The sequence below is a fragment of the Tachypleus tridentatus genome, chromosome 11 (assembly GCF_004210375.1).
Source record: "Tachypleus tridentatus isolate NWPU-2018 chromosome 11, ASM421037v1, whole genome shotgun sequence".
Lineage (NCBI taxonomy): Eukaryota > Metazoa > Arthropoda > Merostomata > Xiphosura > Limulidae > Tachypleus > Tachypleus tridentatus.
The window spans coordinates 29,795,099-29,813,392 of record NC_134835.1 but is presented as its reverse complement, the minus strand read 5'-3'; the positions used below and the strand labels follow the sequence as shown (position 1 = coordinate 29,813,392).

General features: G+C 35.8%; 1 protein-coding gene across 1 annotated transcript in view; it reads left to right on the top strand.

The window, feature by feature from the left end:
• The first annotated feature begins 10,065 nt into the window (after window positions 1-10,065).
• Window positions 10,066-18,294, top strand: part of LOC143231329 (glutamate-gated chloride channel-like) — a 58,879-nt gene continuing 50,650 nt past the window's right edge. The window contains exon 1 of the mRNA XM_076465877.1: window positions 10,066-10,534. Coding sequence (XP_076321992.1) covers window positions 10,066-10,534 — 469 coding nt within the window. The remainder of the gene's footprint in view (window positions 10,535-18,294) is intronic.

The following is an 18,294-nucleotide window of genomic DNA, read 5'->3' as shown; positions in this document are numbered from 1 at the left end:
CGTTTTGACCTTACCTTCACCATTGGTAAGATGCCACATTCTGACCTTATCAGTACCATTGGTAAGATACCACGTTCTGACCTTATCATCAACATTGTTAAGATACCACGTATTGACCTTACCTTTAACATTGTTAACATACCACGTTCTGACCTTATCATCAAAATTGTTAAGATACCACGTTTTGACCTTACCTTCACCATTGTAAAGATACCACGTTCTGACCTTACCTTCAACATTGTAAAGATACCACGTTTTGACCTTACCTTCAACATTGTTAAGATGCCACGTTTTGACCTTACCTTCAACATTGTTAAGATACCACGTTTTGACCTTATCAGTACCATTGTTAAGATACCACCTTCTGACCTTATCAATACCATTGTTAAGATACCACGTTTTGACCTTATCAGTACCATTGTTAAGATGCCACGTTCTGATTTTATCAGTGCCATTGTTAAGATATCACGTTCTGACCTTATCTTTACCATTTTTAAAACACTACGTTTTAACCTCACCTTCACCATAGTTAAGACAAAAGAGATGTTTTCGTTTGTAGTTAACCACAAAGCTACATAACGGACTATCTGTGCTCTGTCCACCATGGGTATCGAAACCCAACTTCTTGTACTATAAGTCTACAGACATACTGCTGAACCACTGGATATGGAGGACGATACAAGGTAAACAATGTTATTGTTTCATAATAAAATATATAAAATGTTTCTCTTTAGGGGTAACTATAATAATTCAGACAGTGATGAAGACAAAAGCTAATGTTTGTAAGTTATGTTTTCTCTGTAATAATTCAGACAGTAACGAAGACAAAAGCTAATGTTTGTAAGTTATCTTTTCTCTGTAATAATTCAGACAGTAATAAAGACAAAAGCTAATGTTTATAAGTTATCATTTCTCTATAATAATTCAGACAATAATGAAGACAAAAGCTAATGTTTGTAAGTTATCTTTTCTCTTTAATAATTCAAAGAATAATGAAGACAAAAGCTTATGTTTGTAAGTTATCTTTTCTCTATAATAATTCAGACAATAATGAAAACAGAAGCTAATGTTTGTAAAGTATGTTTCATCTACAATAATTCAGACAATAATGAAGACAAAACTTCATGTTTGTAAGTTATGTTCTCTCTATAAAATGCAGGTAATAATGAAAACAGAAGCTAATGTTTGTAAAGTATGTTTTATCTATTCCAGATCTAAATTGTTATCTTTCGTAGGTGGAAAACGAGTTTTCTGTCTTAAAATCTTAAACAAATTTTAAAGGGGTGAGCAGGCCCGGTATGGCCAGGTGGTTAAGACACTCGACTCATCATCTGAGGGTTACGGGCTCGAATCCACATGACACCAAAGTTGCTCGCCCCTTCAGCCGTGGGAGCGTTGTAAGTGACGGTTAAACCCACTATTCGTTGGTATAAGAGTAGCCCAGGAGTTGGTGGTTGGTGGTGATGACTAGTTGTCTTCCCTCCTGTCTTACACTGTTGAATTAGGGACGGCTAGCGCAGATAGCTCTCGTGTGGCTTTGCGCAAAATTCAAAAGAAACCAAGCATTGAGTGGGTAATTTTATACGTATATTTGGCTTTTCGGTTTCATTTTTCAAAACATACGTTAGGACAATAAGAGTCATTTGTCTGATATCCTTTATTTATAAGTAAATCAGATATAAAATCTACTTTAACGGCCACCTTTTTATTGATTTGTCAAATAACGAACGGATAATTCTGTTCTAGAAATTTGTACTGGATTACCTTATTAAGTTAGTAGCTATAAAGCAATGTCTCCTTTCATATTACCGTTTTCCTAGTGAACAAAACTCGATTTCCTTTTGGTTTAATATCACGAACACAAGAAGGAAATTATGAGAATGAGAATGAATTACACAATAACATGTCATGGCAAGATATCCGGATGCTAACATCAAGACGTCAAGAGAATCTTTCGGAATCCGTGTATTGAGAATTTTCTGTCGTTACAACAAAAATGCGTTGTTTTCTGTGATTCAAATTCGCCCTTGTTGCTTCACGTATCTTTAATACCCACGTGAGACTGATCTATGTTTAAATACGTTCATGCGTTAGATTCGCTTCAGAGGAATCGTTAATGGGTAAAACAAAATGTGTGTAGTTCTCATAAATTATGAAAAGAAACACAAATTGTATTTTACAACATAGATGTAAGTATAAATATATGTACCTTATGCATAAGGTGATATCTATTCTCACAGATACAATTTTTACAAATCTTAACGCAAAAAACAAGTGGAAAGTTTGAGTCGGCAAAGGGAAACCGAATTTTCGCAGCGTAACAACAGCTTTCTCAGCCTTCCAGTGCACGATTGAATTTATTTGGATTTTTCATCAAACAACACGATGTAAATTAAACTATTGTCAGTTTCAACCTCGTAATGAACGTTTAGATAAAACTCGAATCCCCGTCACACCAAATACGCTCGTCCTTTCAACCGTGGATGTGTTGTAATGTTACGGTAAATCTCTCAGTTTGTTGATAAAAGAGTAGCTCAAGAGGTGGCTCGTGCAGCTTCGATCGAAATTAAAAAAAAAAAAAACACAAAGAGAAAACAATGTTTAACTTTGTGTTTATACTGCAAGGAAACAAAAAATTGAGTTTCGATACCCACGGTAGGAAGAGTAGAGATAGCCCCCTGTATAGCTTTGGGTTGAACAACAAAACAAACAGATAATAATTAAAATACTTCAGTTGATCTCAACTAAATACTGTATACTCAAAACAGCACATTTATATCATAAAGATAATATCTTAGTATTACGTTAAGATAAGCGTTATTCACTATCATTTTAATATATCGTCAATAAATGATAATTGTGTATCGAAATAAATACATGAACAATTCGTGATGACAAAAAACCCACTTGAAGTAAAAATGTATCAAGGGCGGCTGGTGTGGGTATTAAAACGTTTATAAACTATAGTACAGAATAACGTATCGACCTTCTTAGGTTATCTTTTAGTTTATTTTAATTAACGTTCTAATACCCATACCAAACGTCTTGAGAATACAGTTTGTTCTTTATAACTTCAAACTATTTTAGCCTATTTTGTGGGCTCGGCATGGCCAGGTGGTTAAAGCACTCGACTCGTAATTTGAGTGTCGCGGGTTCGAATCTCAGTCGCACCAAACATGTTCGCTCTTTCAGCCGTGGGGGATTTATAATGTGACGGTCAATCCTACTGTTCGTTGGTAAAAGAGTAGTCCAGGGGTTAGTGGTGATGACTAGCCGCCCACCCTGGTCCTTACACTGCAAAATTAGGGACGGCTAGCGCAGATAGCCCTCGTGTAGCTTTGCGCGAAATTGAAGACAAAGAAGCCAAACCTATTTTGTGTGTTTCCGATTTTGTGAAAAGACAAAATAAATAAAAAATCGAAGCTTTAATCAAATGGCCCGGCATAGTAATCCGAGGGTTACGGGTTCGAATCCCTGTCACATCAAACATGCTTGCCCTTTCAGCCATGGGGACGTTATAATATTACAGTAAATCCCACTATTTGTTGGTGAAAGAGTAGCCCAAGGCTTGGCGGTGGGTGGTGACGACTAGCTGCCTTCCCTTTAGTCTTATACTGCTAAATTAGGGACGGTTAGCGCAGATAGCCCCTTGTGTAGCTTACCGTGAAAATTCAAAACAAACAAACAAGTGTCATTCTCTAATCAGTTGAAAAGTTTTATTGTCACACAGAATACGTCACGCAGGAAAACATTTCAGCTTTTATTCAAATTACATTTTCCATTTTTACTGCATGAGTCGTTGTTAATCATCTGCTAGCCCTAGTCGTTCGATTTTGGTTCATATTTAACGTTTTCCTATACCGTTGCTAGGACATTTCTCTACAAGAACCACACACGCATTTATTTTACAGCCTTTCCTTTCATGAGTACTTATTCAGATTGCACATAAACGTTTATAAGGACAATCAAGGAACGTTTAGAACGTTTACAAAGATTGCTTGGCGTTTTATTTGTAATGGTCTAAAACGGTTCAGCAAAAAAAAAAAAAAACACGCACGTTAAAATACATTCAACACGATTAACAAACAAATGCTAGGCTATGATTTCACACAAGTATTAGAAATAAGTTACCATGCATATTGATTAATAAATTAGTAATAATGGAATCAGGAGAACTGGAAAAAACTAATTAAAAACAACATCAAATGAATAAAAAAATTTCGAAATTATCTACCATTAAAAAATTCAACATGTCCATGGCAAACGACAGAGGTCGTTCTAATGTAAAAAAATTGTATCTGTTTCTTTGTGTTGGATTGAGTAGAATTCATTTCAGTTTTCAAAAGTTTGTTTACAAATATAACAGAAAAACGTACACCTAGATATATGTATACATTTAGCTCTTATATAAAAGATGGCGCTACCATGCAATGGTTTCTTCAACTTCGTTTTGATTTGATTTAAATTTCGCGCAAAGCTACACAAGGGTTATTGATTAATTTTACTAGCCGTCACTGCTAAATTAGGGACGGCTATCGTAAATATACTCCGTATAGCTTTGTCCAACATTTTTATGCAGCTCGTTGACAATATTGTTTGTTATTTTGAATTTCGCGCAAAGCTACTCAAGGGCTATCTGCAATAGCTGTCCCTAATTTAGCAGTGTAAGACTAGAGAAAAGGCAACTAGTCATCGTCACCCACCGCCAACTCTTGGGCTACTTTTTACCAAAGAACAGTGGATTGACCGTAAACATTATAACCCCTCCACGGCTGAAAGGGTGAGTATGTTTGATGTGACGGGGACTCGAACCCGCGACCTTCAAATTACGAGTCGAGTGCTTTAACCACCTGGCCATGCCGGGCCTTCTTCAACTTGGAAGTAGAAAGTACAGCATAAATACTGGCTTCTGTCAGGTGTGTCCTTTTCTTAGTCTGGGTACAGGAAAGCTCGATCCTTATTCAGTCAAAATACTGATCAGGTGGTTAGGGGGCGCTCGACTCGCAATCAAAGGGTCACAGGTTCGAATCTTTGTCCCACTAAGCATGCTCGCCCTTTCAGCCGTGGAGGCGTTATAATATTACGGTCAATTTCACTATTCTTTGGTAGAAGAGAAACCCAAGATTTGGTGGTGATGCCTTCCCTCTAGTCTTTCACTGCTAAATTAAAGACGACTGGCGCATAGATTCGCGCGAAAGCTCAAAACAGAAAAAAACAGTTGAGATATTTTTAAATAATTATAATTTAAAATCATGTGTCTGATTTAACGAATACGCAATATGAACGTCCGATGTAAGGTGTATTTCACGTACGTTAATTTTGCTTTTCTCAGTTGACCAATACTAAAAAAAATGAATATTACTAAATGTTTTGCGTATTGAACCAGCTGATTCTAATAAGAAACGCAACTGGTCTTGTACTGGTTATACGATTTTCGGATTATTTCACAAACATAGATTTCCACTTAAGAACTCAAAGCTCTAACTCTTGATAAGAAAAATAACATGAATTAGAAGCTTGAGTATTTGGAGTTTCTTATACATGAGACGTTACAAACATGATCATTTGGGTTCTTTAAGTTGCGATAAGGAAACTGCAACCCTAAATATTTGCGTCGTTTAACATATTTTGTCTAAATTTCGAGCAAACTCATGCTCTCTTGAACCGGATGAGGTCTCTATACATTTCACTTGTTATAGTTGTACAATAGAATCATATTCAAGCAAGAAAACGTCAAGAAATTAACTTGGCAAGGAATGGTGAAAAAATAGTAATATTCAAGACTCCTTGTGGACGATTTAGGTATATTTAGATATATTGTTTCAAGCGTAACATTATAACGCCCTTACGACTGAAAGGGCCAGCATGTTCGGTGCGACGGGGATTGAAACCCGTGACCCTCGGATTACGAGTCGAGTGCCTTAACCACCTGGACATGCCGGACCATTATCATTTGATTCAGTAAATATGTTATACAAAAATTGTGAAAAGTGACTTACTTTAAACGTTTCGAATATTATCAAACTGCCATGAAATATAAGTTTGGTTAATGTGTCCCAATCTGAAGGTAAGTGTAACAGTTAATGTTAACAAGACTTGTATTTTAGGCTTTAAGTGTCGATTCCACTATAACCAGAATTGAGAATATACGGTTGCTAACTGGCTTCTCAACGCGAATTCCTTTACACGTGAAGCTATCTTAAGATGTACGATATATTTTCTTCTTTTCTGTCAAGGTGACAAGGTTTGCTCTCTGAGAAATGCAAGGGTCATGACCAAGTTCTAGAATATGTAAATTAAGCCCTCTATTTATTTATTTTTCTTGACATACCAGGGATTTCGGGTAGAGATTCAATGTTTGCTTTTCACATCTTTCAACACTTTCAGGTTTATAACTGCAGGCCGATAACAATAATAGAAATAGAAAACAAGTCTATTTTCTATTGTTTAGATAAAATAACACCAAAAACTCTATAGTGTTTACTTACGTCTTCAAAACTGCAGACGTATAAAAACTTATTAAATGAATTTTTTCTAGAAGTAGTATATTGCTATGACGCTAGATGGCACGACATTCCACGATATGTTATAGCAGCTGCTGCTGTTGTTTTTGAAGCACAAATATACACAATGGGCTATCTGTTCTCTGCCCACCACGGGTATCGAAACCCTAATTTTAGCGTTGTACGTCCGCAGACATACCGCTGATCCACTGGGGGGGGGTGTTATAGCAAATCCCATCAGAATCAAGCCAACAGTAATTCCCGTAAAAATAGAAAATTTAGCTATATAACATTCAACGTTTTCGTTTCTCTAGACATTGACATGTAAACAGTGAACCAAAATAAACTCTCTTCATCTGAGGAACAAGTTTAAATATATCGTATTAGTCAAAACCAAAATATTACAGCATGTAAGCTTTCGTTAGTCATATGACTTTATACTCACGGCCCAACATGGCCAGGTGGGCTAAGGCGTTCGACTCGTAATCTGAGGGTCGTGGGTTCGAATCTCTGTCGCACCAAACATGCTCGCCATTTCAGCGTAGGGGCGTTATAATGTGACGATTAATCCCATTATTCGTTGGGAAAAGAGTAGCCCAAGAGTGGGCAGTGATTGGTGATGACTAGTTGCCTTCCTTCTAGTCTTACGCTCCTAAATTAGGGACGGATAGCGCAGATAGCCCTCGTGTAGCTTTGCGCGAAATTCCAAAACACAAACAAACTTTATATCCAGACGACTTTAATCAAGTTTTATTAATGATTTGTGGTAGTCGTGCCAGACATGTATCGACCAACAGCAACGTACATTTAATAACCACTGTCACAAGGTTTATCATGACTTTATGGTGACTTATATTGAGTACAGTTAGCCGAGAGAAGTACTGATTGTGTCTGTTTACATAAAACAATAATTGTTGTGCTTTTATATTTCTTACCATCCAACTTGCCTTCGGTTTTAATATATAACATAGATGCGAGTAATGAGTTAGCACGTGAGTGTCACTAACTTTTGTCTTATTAAACTCTAAACAACACTCGTGAATTTTCGTAATTAAATTTAACGAGAATAATTATTTACTTTACGCCATTATAGATCGGGGATGGGTGTGGCCTAATAGGCCAAAGGCGAACTGTTAATAAGAGTGTATGAACCTTGCGCCTCAATGCAGTGAAATCGCGTGCCGCCCTTTGGGGTTGTGGATGTATTATAAGAAAGATGGTCGGATTCATATACGTTTAGATTATTAGAAACATTGACGATGAGCGCATTTTAGAATTAACTTCCCTTTAGTATGTCAACTCAAACTGGAAGACGAAATGCGCATATAGTCCTTTTGCAGGTAACGACTGGAACAAACAACGCCATCTTCTGTTAAGATTGTCAGGGATGGTAAAAAATAAATAAAAAAACGAGTTACGAGTCTTTCCGCATTCGTATCATTATAGACTACTTTCTGTCAGAAATGACGTGGTCATAGGAAGTATATGACCTTCGTGGTCGTCAGCTTATGGGAATACAAAATAACCGTTTTTAGCTCTCTCTAAAGTTCATTCTCCGCCATTTGTGGTCATTCTTCTTGGGTTTTTTATTATTTCTTTACCTAAACAACTGTAGACCGTTGTTTTTTGTTGTCCAGTCTTGTCTCAGAGATGCCTGACCTTGAAGAACAAGCAAAGTATCTCGATTGTTTGTCTATATTTGTGGGAAGTTCGGCGTTTGTCTCGTGTTGTCGAAGGTGTCCAGCCACATGATGATAGCCAGTGATTCTCGTAATCAACATGTTGTCTACCTGTTAAATTCTTCGTCTTATTAATATAGTAGAGATAAAATACTTGGATTTTGTATCTTTCTAAACAAGGATACCACATATGTACAGTTGTGGATTATCTTAAGCCTATAATTACAGTTTAATTTACATCAATATTAGTCTCAAAGTGTTTCTCGTATCTAAACCATTATTAGATATTCTGTACATTCTATAAAAAAGTCCTTCAAATTTATAGAAAAAACAATATATATATCAAACATCAGTATGAAGACGAAACTTGTATAAGCTCTGGAATGTATTAGACTGTATACAGTATCTTGTTGTTTTGAATTAAGCACAAAGCTGCACAATGGGCTATCTGTGCTCTGCCCACGACGGGTATCGAAACCTGGTTTTTAGCGTTGTAAGTCCGCAGACATACCCCTGAGCCACTGGGGAGGCGTATACAACATCACAGCATTTTATTTTATATTTATACAATAATGCTAACAAATATACATTTGTTATTGTATTTTGAGCCCAGAAGTGGTCTCGTTTTGAATATTTTTTTCTTATACGGTATTAAACGTGTCTTTAATACATCTATGTATGCATCAAATGAACAAAGCATACAATCACCTTATATGTGATTACACGTCTCAGTATCAGTCCGAGATGCGGGGGTTTTCTTTAGTGTAAACAGATTAAATAAAAACTGCAAGTAAAATTCGGTACATGTATATTACACGTTACTTTATCTATATACATTGCTTCCAATGGCTCTAGCGAAACGTTGCCAACACTTACACTCAACAGCAAAATCGATAGAAAACAACCAACAACAAAATCTCTAGAGTCCAGTTGTTCTAAATAAGATAAAACAGGCAAAACGTCGGGACAATAAATAACCAGAATAAACAGGTGAAAACAATAATGAGGGATATTCTATGAGACGGAAATACCTGCATAACTCCTTCAGTAAAAAAAGAATTTTGACAATTAAGGCTGAGCTTTTACGTTAATGGAAACGTATCGACACTGGAAACAAAACCAGAACCAACTCTGGAACATTTGTACCGAATCTTTAGAAAATGTTTTATCTTGAATATATTCCTTTCGCGGAATAGTTAACAACATTTGTAACTTACTAAGAAAAATAAAAACGTTTGGGGCACTGTTTTAATTATACATAATATTAATACACATAAGTTTGTGTGTATAAATACATATTTACATTCTGCTTTCAAACACGAAAACACATCGTGTATTCGAGCTACCAGGTCTGCTTGACAACCCGTCGATGTCGTTTTCTGGGAGTAAAATACTTTGGAATAGGAAATCAATGGTATCGAGCTGTAGGCGATTACAGTTTCTTTCATGCCGTTGAGCACGTGCCCAGCCTCAGGACATCATCGGAGCCGACTCCACCACGAGGACCACGCAGCGTCTGATAACAAAACGGCTTCTTCAAACGCTCAGAAGAAAGATGTTCAGTGGTGACTTTAGTCAATTGGAGACCTCGTTCTGACTAGCCAAAGACCTAATTCATTTGTGTGTGTATTTCAGTTACCTGTTCCTGTATGACACAGAAAATGAATCAGCGTAGTATAACATAAAATGTGTTAATATATTTTAATGCTTTAGGCTGCTGGGTTTTTTCTTGTGAATATTCCTCCTATCCTATTATCAGTGTCAGATAAAATCGTATAATAAATAGGTATATAAACAATGCATCATATAACGAGCAAAAGTTATAAGTAAAATATATATAGAATAACCCATCTGTGAAATGACTTGCTTTGGTCAATGTAACAATGACCTGTGAACAGAACTGTGACAGGAAGTCGTTGATCGACAGCTGGCATCTTGAGACCAACCACTTAAGAAGAGGGTTCAGAAGTCATAGTTCGTCCTGCCTGAAGAGTTCCAGCGCTCACGGTAGTTTGACCAGACACGTCTGGCCAGAGATCCCATTGTCTCCAGTGGTTCTCGCGCCTCGAGCGTGGGAAGGATCTGCTTCCCGCGTTTATTTATCAACACCCGAACATCACAAAACTAGTCCAGGAGAACCTTCCAAGATAACTACCTACCACATCAAAGGACCAACAGTCACTGACTTGGACCGTGTCTCTCGGATACACAAGAAAAGAAAGAAAGAAGAAGGCCCCACCCTGTCCACCAAAACTAAGTGGATCATTATTCTCACGGCAACAACGCTGATTTTGATGAGTGTCTTGCTTGTAGGTGTTACTCTACGCATGGCACCTGTAATTGACGAATTAGGTAAGCTGGAAAGCTTGTTCATTATATCCTGTTTAATCAGCCCGAAGTTAAAAAAAAAACAGAACATTGAAAACCTAAGATAGATACTTAGAGGTTTGAGTAACCAACTTACAAAATCTAAATTAGTTAAGATTGGACCAAAGCTTTACCCCGTTGAGTCTGTCCAGTAGAAAACATTTTTTTCTAAACATTAAACTAGTGAGAAAGAATGCTAAGTCCATAAGGGTTAATTGTTAAAGAAATTACTCAAACTATGGAAGGAAGCGAATGAAATAACGGATTCAAACACTAACGTGAAGTTAAAGTATCGATGAAAACAGTAAAAAACGTGTAATTAAACAACGAGTTCTTTAAACAATCAAAATGTTTTCCAACAGTACAATTAAAGTTTCTTTGCTTGTTTATGTGGAATTTCGCGCAAAACCACACAAAGGCTATCTGCGCTATTAGTCCCTAATTTAGTAATGTAAGACTAGAAGGAAGACAACTAGTCATCACCACCCACCGCCAACTCTTGGGCTACTCCATCCCAACAAATATTGGGATTGACCGTTACATTATAACGTCCCACGGCTGAAAGGGCTAGCATGTTTGGTGTTACGGGTATTCGAACCCGCGACCCTCAGATTACGAGTCGAGTGCCTTAACCACCTGGCCATGCCGAGCTACAATGAAAACGTTATTTAGATTTGACACTGTTTGAATGAATAGGTTTCGACTGCTACAAAATATTTATATGCGAAATGGTTGCTTGAAGGATAATCAAAATTTCATCGCGTTTACAAAAATGGTATATTACCGGTACAAAATGGTATATTACCGGTACAAAATGGTATATAACCGGTACAAAATGGTATATTACCGGTACAAAATGGTATATTACCGGTACAAAATGGTATATTTCCGGTACAAAATGGTATATTACAGGAACAAAATGGTATATAACCGGTACAAAATCGTATATTACCGGTACAAAATCGTATATTACCGGTACAAAGGTGTGTCTTGGAGTAAAACATCAGAAAATACCGAACAGAAACGAGCAGAAAAAGAAACGCCTGATTGAAAAAACAGTAATAATACTTAATGTGAAAAAATAATCTTCTGATTTAGTTACTAGTGGATGTATAACAACAAGGTGTGTGTATTGTTATAATCTTCTGGTTTAGTTACTAGTGGACGTATGACAACAAGGTGTGTGTATTGTTATAATCTTCTGGTTTAGTTACTAGTGGACGTATGACAACAAGGTGTGTGTATTGTTATAACCTTCTGGTTTAGTTACTAATGGATGTATAACAATAAGGTATGTGTATTGTTATAATCTTCTGGTTTAGTTACTAGTGGACGTATAACAACAAGGTGTGTGTATTGTTATAGTCTTCTGGTTTAGTTACTAGTGGATGTATAACAACAAGGTGTGTGTATTGTTATAACCTTCTGGTTTAGTTACTAATGGATGTATAACAATAAGGTATGTGTATTGTTATAACCTTCTGGTTTAGTCACTAGTGGACGTATAACAACAAGGTGTGTGTATTGTTATAGTCTTCTGGTTTAGTTACTAGTGGATGTATAACAACAAGGTGTGTGTATTGTTATAATCTTCTGGTTTAGTTACTAGTGGACGTATGACAACAAGGTATGTGTATTGTTATAATCTTCTGGTTTAGTTACTAGTGGACGTATGACAACAAGGTGTGTGTATTGTTATAACCTTCTGGTTTAGTTACTAGTGGACGTATGACAATAAGGTATGTGTATTGTTATAACCTTCTGGTTTAATCACTAGTGGACGTATAACAACAAGGTGTGTGTATTGTTATAATCTTCTGGTTTAGTTACTAGTGGACGTATGACAACAAGGTGTGTGTATTGTTATAACCTTCTGGTTTAGTCACTAGTGGACGTATGACAATAAGGTATGTGTATTGTTATAATCTTCTGGTTTAGTCACTAGTGGACGTATGACAACAAGGTGTGTGTATTGTTATAATCTTCTGGTTTAGTTACTAGTGGACGTATGACAACAAGGTGTGTGTATTGTTATAATCTTCTGGTTTAGTTACTAGTGGACGTATGACAACAAGGTGTGTGTATTGTTATAATCTTCTGGTTTAGTCACTAGTGGACGTATGACAACAAGGTGTGTGTATTGTTATAATCTTCTGGTTTAGTTACTAGTGGACGTATGACAACAAGGTGTGTGTATTGTTATAATCTTCTGGTTTAGTTACTAGTGGATGTATGACAACAAGGTGTGTGTATTGTTATAATCTTCTGGTTTAGTTACTAGTGGACGTATGACAACAAGGTGTGTGTATTGTTATAATCTTCTGGTTTAGTTACTAGTGGACGTATAACAACAAGGTGTGTGTATTGTTATAATCTTCTGGTTTAGTCACTAGTGGACGTATAACAACAAGGTGTGTGTATTGTTATAATCTTCTGGTTTAGTTACTAGTGGATGTATAACAACAAGGTGTGTGTATTGTTATAATCTTCTGGTTTAGTCACTAGTGGACGTATAACAACAAGGTGTGTGTATTGTCATAATCGTCTGGTTTATTCACTAGTGGATGTATAACAACAAGGTGTGTGTATTGTTATAACCTTCTGGTTTAGTTACTAGTGGATGTATAACAACAAGGTGTGTGTATTGTTATAATCTTCTGGTTTAGTTATTAGTGGACGTATGACAACAAGGTGTGTGTATTGTTATAACCTTCTGGTTTAGTTACTAGTGGATGTATAACAACAAGGTGTGTGTATTGTTATAATCTTCTGGTTTAGTCACTAGTGGATGTATAACAACAAGGTGTGTGTATTGTCATAATCGTCTGGTTTATTCACTAGTGGATGTATAACTGTGTGTATTGTTATAATCTTCTGGTTTAGTTACTAGTGGATGTATAACAACAAGGTGTGTGTATTGTTATAACCTTCTGGTTTAGTTACTAGTGGATGTATAACAACAAGGTGTGTGTATTGTTATAACCTTCTGGTTTAGTTACTAGTGGACGTATGACAACAAGGTATGAGTATTGTTATAATCTTCTGGTTTAGTTACTAGTGGACGTATGACAACAAGGTGTGTGTATTGTCATAATCGTCTGGTTTAGTTACTAGTGGATGTATAACAACAAGGTGTGTGTATTGTTATAACCTTCTGGTTTAGTTACTAGTGGACGTATGACAACAAGGTGTGTGTATTGTTATAATCTTCTGGTTTAGTTACTAGTGGACGTATGACAACAAGGTGTGTGTATTGTTATAACCTTCTGGTTTAGTTACTAGTGGACGTATAACAACAAGGTGTGTGTATTGTTATAATCTTCTGGTTTAGTTACTAGTGGACGTATGACAACAAGGTGTGTGTATTGTTATAATCTTCTGGTTTAGTTACTAGTGGATGTATAACAACAAGGTGTGTGTATTGTTATAATCTTCTGGTTTAGTTACTAGTGGATGTATAACAACAAGGTGTGTGTATTGTTATAACCTTCTGGTTTAGTTACTAGTGGACGTATGACAACAAGGTGTGTGTATTGTTATAATCTTCTGGTTTAGTTACTAGTGGATGTATAACAACAAGGTGTGTGTATTGTTATAATCTTCTGGTTTAGTTACTAGTGGACGTATAACAACAAGGTGTGTGTATTGTTATAATCTTCTGGTTTAGTTACTAGTGGACGTATGACAACAAGGTGTGTGTATTGTTATAATCTTCTGGTTTAGTTACTAGTGGACGTGTATAACAACAAGGTGTGTGTATTGTTATAATCTTCTGGTTTAGTTACTAGTGGATGTATGACAACAAGGTGTGTGTATTGTTATAATCTTCTGGTTTAGTTACTAGTGGATGTATGACAACAAAGTGTGTGTATTGTTATAATCTTCTGGTTTAGTTACTAGTGGATGTATAACAACAAGGTGTGTGTATTGTTATAATCTTCTGGTTTAGTTACTAGTGGACGTATGACAACAAGGTGTGTGTATTGTTATAATCTTCTGGTTTAGTTACTAGTGGATGTATGACAACAAGGTGTGTGTATTGTTATAATCTTCTGGTTTAGTTACTAGTGGATGTATAACAACAAGGTGTGTGTATTGTTATAATCTTCTGGTTTAGTTACTAGTGGACGTATGACAACAAAGTGTGTGTATTGTTATAATCTTCTGGTTTAGTTACTAGTGGATGTATAACAACAAGGTGTGTGTATTGTTATAATCTTCTGGTTTAGTTACTAGTGGATGTATGACAACAAGGTGTGTGTATTGTACTAGTGGATGTATGACAACAAATAGTGTGTGTATTGTTATAATCTTCTGGCTTAGTTACTAGTGGATGTATGACAACAAGGTGTGTGTATTGTTATAATCTTCTGGTTTAGTTACTAGTGGACGTATGACAACAAGGTGTGTGTATTGTTATAATCTTCTGGTTTAGTTACTAGTGGATGTATAACAACAAGGTGTGTGTATTGTTATAATCTTCTGGTTTAGTTACTAGTGGTCGTGTGACAACAAGGTGTGTGTATTGTTATAACCTTCTGGTTTAGTTACTAGTGGATGTATGACAACAAAATGTGTGTATTGTTATAATCTTCTGGTTTAGTTACTAGTGGATGTATGACAACAAGGTGTGTGTATTGTTATAATCTTCTGGTTTAGTTACTAGTGGATGTATAACAACAAGGTGTGTGTATTGTTATAATCTTCTGGTTTAGTTACTAGTGGATGTATGACAACAAGGTGTGTGTATTGTTATAATCTTCTGGTTTAGTTACTAGTGGACGTATGACAACAAGTGTGTGTATTGTTATAATCTTCTGGTTTAGTTACTAGTGGACGGATGACAACAAGGTGTGTGTATTGTTATAATCTTCTGGTTTAGTTACTAGTGGACGTATAACAACAAGGTGTGTGTATTGTTATAATCTTCTGGTTTAGTTACTAGTGGACGTATGACAACAAGGTGTGTGTATTGTTATAATCTTCTGGTTTAGTTACTAGTGGACGTATGACAACAAAGTGTGTGTATTGTTATAATCTTCTGGTTTAGTTACTAGTGGACGTATGACAACAAAGTGTGTGTATTGTTATAATCTTCTGGTTTAGTTACTAGTGGACGTATGACAACAAAGTGTGTGTATTGTTATAATCTTCTGGTTTAGTTACTAGTGGACGTATGACAACAAAGTGTGTGTATTGTTATAATCTTCTGGTTTAGTTACTAGTGGATGTATGACAACAAAGTGTGTGTATTGTTATAATCTTCTGGTTTAGTTACTAGTGGACGTATGACAACAAAGTGTGTGTATTGTTATAATCTTCTGGTTTAGTTACTAGTGGATGTATAACAACAAGGTGTGTGTATTGTTATAATCTTCTGGTTTAGTTACTAGTGGACGTATGACAACAAGGTGTGTGTATTGTTATAATCTTCTGGTTTAGTTACTAGTGGACGTATGACAACAAGGTGTGTGTATTGTTATAACCTTCTGGCTTAGTTACTAGTGGATGTATAACAACAAGGTGTGTGTATTGTTATAATCTGGTTTAGTTACTAGTGGACGTATGACAACAAGGTGTGTGTATTGTTATAACCTTCTGGTTTAGTTACTAGTGGACGTATAACAACAAGGTATGTCTATTGTTATAATCTTCTGGTTTAGTTACTAGTGGACGTATGACAACAAGGTGTGTGTGTTGTTATAATCTTCTGGTTTAGTTACTAGTGGACGTATGACAACAAATTGTGTGTATTGTTATAATCTTCTGGTTTAGTTACTAGTGGATGTATAACAACAAGGTGTGTGTATTGTTATAATCTTCTGGTTTAGTTACTAGTGGACGTATGACAACAAAGTGTGTGTTTTGTTATAATCTTCTGGTTTAGTTACTAGTGGATGTATGACAACAAAGTGTGTGTATTGTTATAATCTTCTGGTTTAGTTACTAGTGGACGAATGACAACAAAGTGTGTGTATTGTTATAATCTTCGGGTTTAGTTACTAGTGGACGTATGACAACAAAGTGTGTGTATTGTTATAATCTTCTGGTTTAGTTACTAGTGGATGTATAACAACAAGGTGTGTGTATTGTTATAATCTTCTGGTTTAGTTACTAGTGGACGTATAACAACAAGGTGTGTATATTGCTATAATCTTCTGGTTTAGTTACTAGTGGATGTATAACAACAAGGTGTGTGTATTGTTATAATCTTCTGGTTTAGTTACTAGTGGATGTATAACAACAAGGTGTGTGTATTGTTATAATCTTCTGGTTTAGTTACTAGTGGATGTATGACAACAAGGTGTGTGTATTGTTATAATCTTCTGGTTTAGTTACTAGTGGATGTATAACAACAAGGTGTGTGTATTGTTATAACCTTCTGGTTTAGATACTAGTGGATGTGTGTGTATTGTTATAATCAACTAGTGGATGTATAACAACAAGGTGTGTGTGTTGTTATAATCTTCTGGTTTAGTTACTAGTGGACGTATGACAACAAGGTGTGTGTATTGTTATAATCTTCTGGTTTAGTTACTAGTGGATGTATGACAACAAGGTGTGTGTATTGTTATAATCTTCTGGTTTAGTTACTAGTGGATGTATAACAACAAGGTGTGTGTTATAATGTTTTAGTTACTATAATCTTCTGGTTTAGTTACTAGTGGAGTATGACAACAAGTGTGTATTGTTATAATCTTCTGGTTTAGTTACTAGTGGACGTATGACACAACAAGGTGTGTGTATTGTTATAATCTTCTGGTTTAGTTACTAGTGGATGTATAACAACAAGGTGTGTGTATTGTTATAATCTTCTGGTTTAGTTACTAGTGGATGTATGACAACAAGGTGTGTGTATTGTTATAATCTTCTGGTTTAGTTACTAGTGGACCTATGACAACAAAGTGTGTGTATTGTTATAATCTTCTGGTTTAGTTACTAGTGGATGTATAACAACAAGGTGTGTGTATTGTTATAATCTTCTGGTTTAGTTACTAGTGGATGTATAACAACAAGGTGTGTGTATTGTTATAATCTTCTGGTTTAGTTACTAGTGGACGTATGACAACAAGGTGTGTGTATTGTTATAATCTTCTGGTTTAGTTACTAGTGGATGTATAACAACAAGGTGTGTGTATTGTTATAATCTTCTGGTTTAGTTACTAGTGGACGTATGACAACAAGGTGTGTGTATTGTTATAATCTTCTGGTTTAGTTACTAGTGGATGTATAACAACAAGGTGTGTGTATTGTTATAATCTTCTGGTTTAGTTACTAGTGGATGTATGACAACAAGGTGTGTGTATTGTTATAACCTTCTGGTTTAGTTACTAGTGGATGTATGACAACAAGGTGTGTGTATTGTTATAATCTTCTGGTTTAGTTACTAGTGGACGTATGACAACAAGGTGTGTGTATTGTTATAACCTTCTGGTTTAGTTACTAGTGGACGTATAACAACAAGGTGTGTATTGTTATAATCTTCTGGTTTAGTTACTAGTGGACGTATGACAACAAGGTGTGTGTATTGTTATAACCTTCTGGTTTAGTTACTAGTGGATGTATAACAACAAGGTGTGTGTATTGTTATAATCTTCTGGTTTAGTTACTAGTGGATGTATAACAACAAGGTGTGTGTTGTTGTTATAATCTTCTGGTTTAGTTACTAGTGGACGTATGACAACAAAGTGTGTGTATTGTTATAATCTTCTGGTTTAGTTACTAGTGGACGTATAACAACAAGG